Source organism: Prionailurus viverrinus, chromosome D1 (genome assembly GCF_022837055.1).
Source record: "Prionailurus viverrinus isolate Anna chromosome D1, UM_Priviv_1.0, whole genome shotgun sequence".
NCBI lineage: Eukaryota > Metazoa > Chordata > Mammalia > Carnivora > Felidae > Prionailurus > Prionailurus viverrinus.
The window spans coordinates 55,078,715-55,086,059 of NC_062570.1; the positions used below are offsets into that span (position 1 = coordinate 55,078,715).

At 40.5% G+C, this 7,345-nt stretch overlaps 1 protein-coding gene across 6 annotated transcripts in view; it reads left to right on the top strand.

The window, feature by feature from the left end:
* Positions 1 to 5,400, top strand: part of PAK1 (p21 (RAC1) activated kinase 1) — a 150,653-nt gene extending 145,253 nt beyond the window's left edge. For all 6 annotated transcript variants that reach the window (XM_047878325.1, XM_047878328.1, XM_047878326.1 and 3 more), the window contains exons 13-15: positions 562 to 758; positions 3,629 to 3,766; positions 5,246 to 5,400. In XM_047878325.1, the coding sequence (XP_047734281.1) occupies positions 562 to 758; positions 3,629 to 3,766; positions 5,246 to 5,332 (422 nt within the window). In that variant the 3' untranslated portion in view covers positions 5,333 to 5,400. The remainder of the gene's footprint in view (positions 1 to 561; positions 759 to 3,628; positions 3,767 to 5,245) is intronic.
* The last annotated feature ends 1,945 nt before the right edge of the window (positions 5,401 to 7,345 follow it).

Consider the following 7,345-nt stretch of genomic DNA (forward strand, 5'->3'; position numbering starts at 1 on the left):
AGAACATTTTGTTCGAAAGTGTGAGGATCAGTAGCCCGGACTGACAGCTGTGTTACAGATGGGCAACTTATGGGAAGATTGTTAGCAGTCTTTGTCCAGGGGCACAGGGTGAGAAATTAATAAAAGCAGGGCCATTCCTACTTGTAGGTGATTAGGGCTTAAGTCTGGGACTCATTCCCAGAAAATAAAACAAGGACCTAGACTGCCAGATTCTGGGACATAGGCATGGATTTCAAGAAGAAAGCAGAATTGGGGCAAGTAATCAAGGCCAAAACGGGCACCTTTGGCTCTAATGCCTAGTTCTTCTAGTTTGAGGAGGGGTAGGAGGCCAGAGATGATATTTCTTTTGTTCGTCTTGTTTCTTTTCAATGTCGGACAGAGGACAGGCTAAGAGCTGGATGTGAAGGTGGCAGTCATGTGATTCCAGGTCTGGAGAGAGAAGGGATTGCCGTGGCTGGGAGCTAGGCAGAGCTTGACAGCTAGGGATAGGCACATAGTCAATACTTATGGAAGGTGTACCCTAAATATACATCCATTCTTTCTTTTCTTTTCTTTTTCTAGCTGACTTTGGATTCTGTGCCCAGATCACCCCAGAGCAGAGCAAACGGAGCACCATGGTGGGAACCCCATACTGGATGGCACCAGAGGTTGTGACACGGAAAGCCTATGGGCCCAAGGTTGACATCTGGTCCCTGGGCATCATGGCCATTGAAATGATTGAAGGGGAGCCCCCATACCTCAATGAAAATCCTCTCAGAGTGAGTGTTACTAGTCCCATTTCAAGATGTTTGGGCTATTGTCTTTAGTCCCAGGAAATGAGACTCAGGCTATTCCCTACAGTTTTCAACCTGGATCTGTCTTTTCTAGATAAAACTAGGCACTATTGGATTTAAAGAAAAGAGATATTCACAGTCACTCATTTATTCAACAATTATTTGAGTTCCTGCCATGTAAAAGAAACTGTTCTAATGGCAATGAAGAAATTAATAAATAGTAACAGAGGGTAAGTGCTGTGAAATAAAGCTGAGTAAAGGGCTTATGAGAGTGATGGGGAAAGAGGGAGAAATGTACTATTTTATTTAGAGTAGAGAAGGGAGTCCTCCCTTATAAGTTATTTGAGCAGAAACCTGAAGAAAGGAATAAGCCATGCAATTAATCTGATGCAAGAGTTTCCCAGGTATCAAGTATATAAACGACTTGATTTGAGAACACACTTGTATCCAGGAAAAAACCAAAGAGGGCAGTGTTCCTAAGTGAGTGAGTGGGGAGGAGAATAGTAGACAAGGTCAGGGAACTAGGAGGGGACCAAATCAGATCATGTGACCATCTTGAGAACTTGGCTTTTATTCTGTAAGAGATTGGAAGCCATTGAAGGATTTTGAGGTGAGGAGTAGTATGATCTAATTTATGTTATGAATTAACCATTTTGGCTGCTTTCATGGAAAGCAGACTCTGAAATACTGTTATAATCATTCAGGTAAGAGTGGTAGCTTGGACTATGTTGGTGGCATGAAGAGTGGTTAGACTCAGGAAATATCTTGAACATACAGCTGACAAGGTGAATTAGATATCAGAGAAAGAGGAATCAATAATGCCTATGAGATTTTGGGCCTTAATTGCTGAAAAAGTTCAGTTGCCATTTACTGGGAAGGTTGAAGAGCAGGTAAAATTGGATAATAGAGTTTGTTTTTAATGTGTTAATTTGAAATGCTTATTAGACATCCAAGTAGAGATGTCGCACAGAGTTGGGCATAGGAGTCTGGAGTTTAATGGTGAGAGGTCAGAGCTATAAATACAAATTTATCAGGAAGTAGTATATAGTTGGTTTATTTAAAGCATTGGAACGAGATGATTGATGCGATCACTCACCTAGGGAGTAAGGTTTGAGTACTGAGCCCTGGGGTACTCTCAAGTTTACAGTTTGGAGGAACTAGCAAAGTAGACCAAGGAATGGCCTTTCTAGAACTGAGAGAAGTGTGTTCCGGAGGCCAAGAGAACAAAGTGTTTGGAGAAGAACTGTGTTCTTTGGAGAAGGACATTGGCTGTGTCAAATGTCACTGATTGTATGAGATAAAGTTGAGAAATACACATTATATTTGCCAATGTGGAGGTTAGTAATGAGCTTGACAGTCAGTGGAGTGATGGTAATGAAATGATAGCCTAATTAGAGTAAATCCACCAGAATGGGAGAAGTTGAGATGGCATGTGAAAGCAATTGTTGTTGTTGTTTAAGGAGTTTTGCTCTTAAGAGAAAAGAGAAATGGAGCAGGAACTAGAAGTAGAGTTGAGGGAGGGTTTAGTTTAGTTGTTTTTTTTTTTTTTAAGATATTATTACATCATGTTTGTGTGGGGATAACAATAATCTAGTGCAAAGGAGGAAAGTGGTCATGTCCTAGAGAGAAGTGACATCTTTAGGAGTGATGTCCTTAAGTTGATGAGAGGGGTTGGATCAAGTATTGAAGTAAAGAGTATTAGATTAGAGTATGGACAATTTATCCATTGCAATAAGAGAGGGAAGGCAGAGTATATGAATACAGATGTATGTTGGTAATTTTGGTCATGGGCAAATAGGAGAATTATTCTGATTTCTTTTATTTTCTTATTTTTCCCAACCTTCCCTCCAGTGCAGGAATTCTCTGTGTGTTTTTGGTAGGTGGTCATCCAATCTTAACTGGATACCTCTTGGGTAGCTCTGATTACTGGAAAGTGCTTCATTGTACCAAACTGAAACTGCCTGAAGGTCCCAGTTTTGGTCTCTGAATCCACATGCTACTCATCTTCCCCCATCTTCCAGTAGCCTTGAAAATGATGACTGGTAGGGTGTGATGGAAATAAGACTGGGATTAGAATCAGAGAACAGAAGCTCATATGATTAAGTTGATACTTGGCATATCCCTTTATGTTTCTGGACCTTATTTATGAAATGGGGATGATTCTTGCCTAGCCCATTACCCAGATTTATTATTGTGGTCATTAAATGAGGTAGTGTTTGTGTAAATACTTTGTGAATTAAAGTGCTCAGTGCTTGAAAAGGACTGTTTGGTTTTGTTTTGTTTTGTCTTGTTTTTTTAACTTATCCCATAAGATGCTCCATGTTAGGGGAACTGGGAGGCAACAGGGAAACAGATTGTTGCTTTACAGACATTTCCTTTTTATATTCCTCTCTGTTAGAAGAAATCAGTTCTTAGATGACTCAGGTGCCAAGGCATCAGGAATAATTTCCTCCAGCAAATGGGCAGGTGTTTAATTCTTCAGGCTAAATGAATAATAAGCCCCTTAATTCTATAATCAAGAATAATAATAAAGCCATGGGTCTGGAACACACTTCATAAGTTTATAAAGTGCTTTCCAATATACTATCTTGTTTTATATTTACAGACATGTGATATAGATATAGATAGGCACTATTATCATCCCTGTTTTTACAGATGAGGAATTTGGAAACTCACTGACTTGCACATGAACACATGGCCTTTAAATGTTAAATAAGATCCTTAGGTCATATTCTTTCCAGTCTCTTTGTGTCCTAGAGGCATAAAGCAGCCGACAATATTTCTAGAGGGCAAGTGTGGGGACTAGGAGAGAACCCCAGCTGGAGCCTGTGGTGATTCTTCATTTGTATTGCCAGGCCTTGTACCTCATTGCCACCAATGGGACCCCGGAGCTTCAGAACCCAGAGAAGCTATCAGCTTTTTTCCGGGACTTTCTGAACCGCTGTCTTGAGATGGATGTGGAGAAGAGAGGTTCAGCTAAAGAGCTGCTGCAGGTAACTGTCCCTAAGCAGAGAAGCTCCAAATTCAAGGGATCACTAAACCAAGTCTTGTTTGCTTCATTTTTGCACATGAGGCACTACTAGGCCTCTCTCCTACAACTTACCTACACTCAACTTCTATTCCTACTTCCCTAACCTCTTTCATCCCTGGGCCTTTTCTCAAGCTATTCCCTGAGGCTGTTCCTCAGTCTGTTAAAACTACACATAGGCTTAGCTTAAAAATCTGCTTACTGAGCTCCTGTTGAATTTTGCCTGTATTATCACCATAGTTGAGTCTTACCTAATATAAAATGGAATCATACAATATGAAAACTTGTGCCTGGCTTCTTTCACTCATCATAGTGTCTATGGGATTCATCCTGTTGTCAGCATATCAATTATTCATTCTTTTCTTTATTTTATTATATTTTTAATGTTTATTTCTGAGACAGAGAGAGACATAGCATGAGTGGGGGAGGGGCAGAGAGAGAGGGAGATGCAGAATCTGAAGCAGGTTCCAGGCTCTGAGCTGTCAGCACAGAGCTCGACACGGGGCTTGAACTCACAAACCGTGAGATCATGACCTGAGCTGAAGTCCGTCGCTCAACGGACTGAGCCACCTAGGTGCCCCAATTATTCATTCTTTTGTATTGCTCTGTAATTTTCTGTATAGTATTATATAAATATCACATTCATTCTTTCATTCTCTTGGACATTTGGGTTCTTTTTAGTTATGACTATTTTTTAAATATTTATTTAAAATATTCTTTTTAAAAAATATATATTATATATATGTATATATTTTATTTAAATTCAAATTAGTTAACATGTAGTGTAATAATGAGTTCAGGAATAGAATTTAGTGATTCATCACTTATATATAATACCCACTGCTCCTCCCAACAAGTGCCCTTCTTAATGTCCATCACCCATTTAACCCATCCCCACACCTAACACTCCGCCAGCCACCCTCAGTTTGTTCTCTGTATTTAAGAGTCTCTTATGGTTGTACCCTTTCTGTTTTTATCTTATTTTTGCTTCTCTTCCTCTCTGTTCATCTGTTTTGTTTACTAAATTCCACATATGAGTGAAATCATATGATATTTGTCTTTGTCTGACTTATTTTGCTATAATATACTCTACTTCCATCCACGTTGTTGCAAATGGCCAGTTATGACTATTGTAAGTAAAGTGACTATGAACATTCTTGTGTGTGTCTTTTGGTGGATACACAAACTCTTTTCTGTTGGAAATATACCTGTGAGTGGAAATGCTGGGATATAGCAGAGATGTGTGTTTGAGTGGTAGGTAGATACTGTCAGTTTTCCAAAATGGTTTGTTACCTTTTAAAGATGTTCTTCAACTTGGGGATGATCTGAAGCTTTCCAGACAGAGCCTTGTGCAAACATGGATAGCCTTATTAACATCTTATAATGGTTACTGAGGAAGAATGGTAAATAGTCATGTGTCTTTTGCTCTTTTTTTCCTTTCTAGCATCAGTTCCTGAAGATTGCCAAGCCCCTTTCCAGCCTCACTCCACTGATTGCTGCAGCAAAGGAGGCAACCAAGAACAATCACTAAAACCACGCTTGCCCCAGCCTCATTGTGCCAAGACTTCTGTGAAATAAATGCTCATTTTAGAAATTCAAGCCCCTGATGCCCTCTCTTCCTTGCCTTGCTCCTCCCATTTCCTGGTCTAGCGCTCTCATGTCTTTGATCCTTGAGAACTATGTGTCCAGCATTGAAGAGAACCGCAACTGACTAATGAGATGATGTCCATTTCCAAATAAGGAATTTCCTCCCAATTCATGGATGTGAGGGTGGTTTACCATCAAGGGCTTCTTTGAATAAACCCGTGGACTCCTTTTCCCATCCCCTCCATCTCTCACCTGCCAGTCAGTTCTTGACTCTATAATTTTTGGCTTTATAACATTATCAATTTGTAATCAGTTGAGACTTCTTTAGTGCTTGCTTTTCTTTGACTGAACTGCCCAAACACCTATTGTACTTGAAAATTGGAACTGCTGGAGGAATGCCATGAGGGTTGATAATCTGCCAGGGATGTGAAATGGCTCATCTTCCTGGACCATGGCTTTGGCGCAGCTGATCCTGATATGGGAGAGAGAGCTACCATGTTTTCTCTTTGTGTATGCTTTTAGCAGCTATTTGGGAGGATCTTCACCCAGTAGTGTTCCCCGTGCTATTTCTTGTGAAATGGTCTTGGCTATGTAGCAGCTTTTGATTCCCTACATCCCTTAGGCTGCTGCCCCAATTCTGTCCTTGTTTAGAACATTGAGAGGTTTCCCAAGGCACATGCTGGGTGAGAACAGTGTGAGAAGTCAGGGGAAAAAATGTAGCTGCTTTTAGAACAAAGTCAGGTATCAGCACCTGTCCCGCTGTACCTATGTGTTGTTTTGAGAACTCAGCTGCTTTTTCCATCTGGAATAAGGAGCTGAAAGATTAACTTCGATCTTCTGATGGCCTGAATCTTTGGGTCAGAGGGAAGGACCTCGAAATGTGAAACTACATGTTAGTTTTGGATGGATTTGGCAACCTGATAAGATACTCTGCCGGCTGTGAAGGGACCCTGTTTTTACAATGCATGGCCAAGCTCTCTGCAAATGGAAATGCTTGCACTGGGTGTTGGGGATGTTTGCTACCTCCTGCTATCTTTGTGGTTTTGGTCCTCCCACTATGATAGGACCCCTGGCCAGCATTGTGGCTTGTCATGTCAGTCCCATTGGCTACCTTGTCATGCTCTGAGGTACCACTGCCTCTGTAGCACAAGTTTTATTTCCTTCAATAAAAGGAGATGAAAATATTCTACTTGGAGTATGCCTTTCTTCTTTGCCCTTTTCCTTTCTTTTCTAATTTTTTATTTATTTTTATTTTTATTATTTTATTCTATTTTTTTAATATGAAATTTATTGTCAAATTGGTTTCCATACGACACCCAGTGCTCATCTAATTTTTTATTTTAAAATAATTTCAAACTTGTAAGAAAACTTAAAATATATATTATAAAAAATATATATATTTTTCTCTTTGAACCATCAGATTAAGTTACCTTTACCACTATGTACTTCAATGTGTATTCATTCCTCTTAACGCTTTTATTTTAAATATAAATTAAGGGGCGCCTGGGTGGCGCAGTCGGTTAAGCGTCCGACTTCAGCCAGGTCACGATCTCGCGGTCCGGGAGTTCGAGCCCCGCGTCAGGCTCTGGGCTGATGGCTCAGAGCCTGGAGCCTGTTTCCGATTCTGTGTCTCCCTCTCTCTCTGCCCCTCCCCCGTTCATGCTCTGTCTCTCTCTGTCCCAAAAATAAATAAATGTTGAAAAAAAAATTTTTTAATATAAATTAAGAGAACTGTTTATATATTACAAGGTATTCACTCAGATAGTTGTGGAAACTGAGAAGTCCCATGATCCACATCTGCAAGTTGGAGGCACATGAAGGCTGGGGTGTAGTTCACAGGCCTGAGAGCCAGAGAACCAGTGGTGTAGATTCCAAAGTCTGACACGCAAGAACCAGGAGCACCCAGGGCAGGAGAAGATTGATGTCCCAGCTCAACAGTCAGGCAGAGAGCAACCCA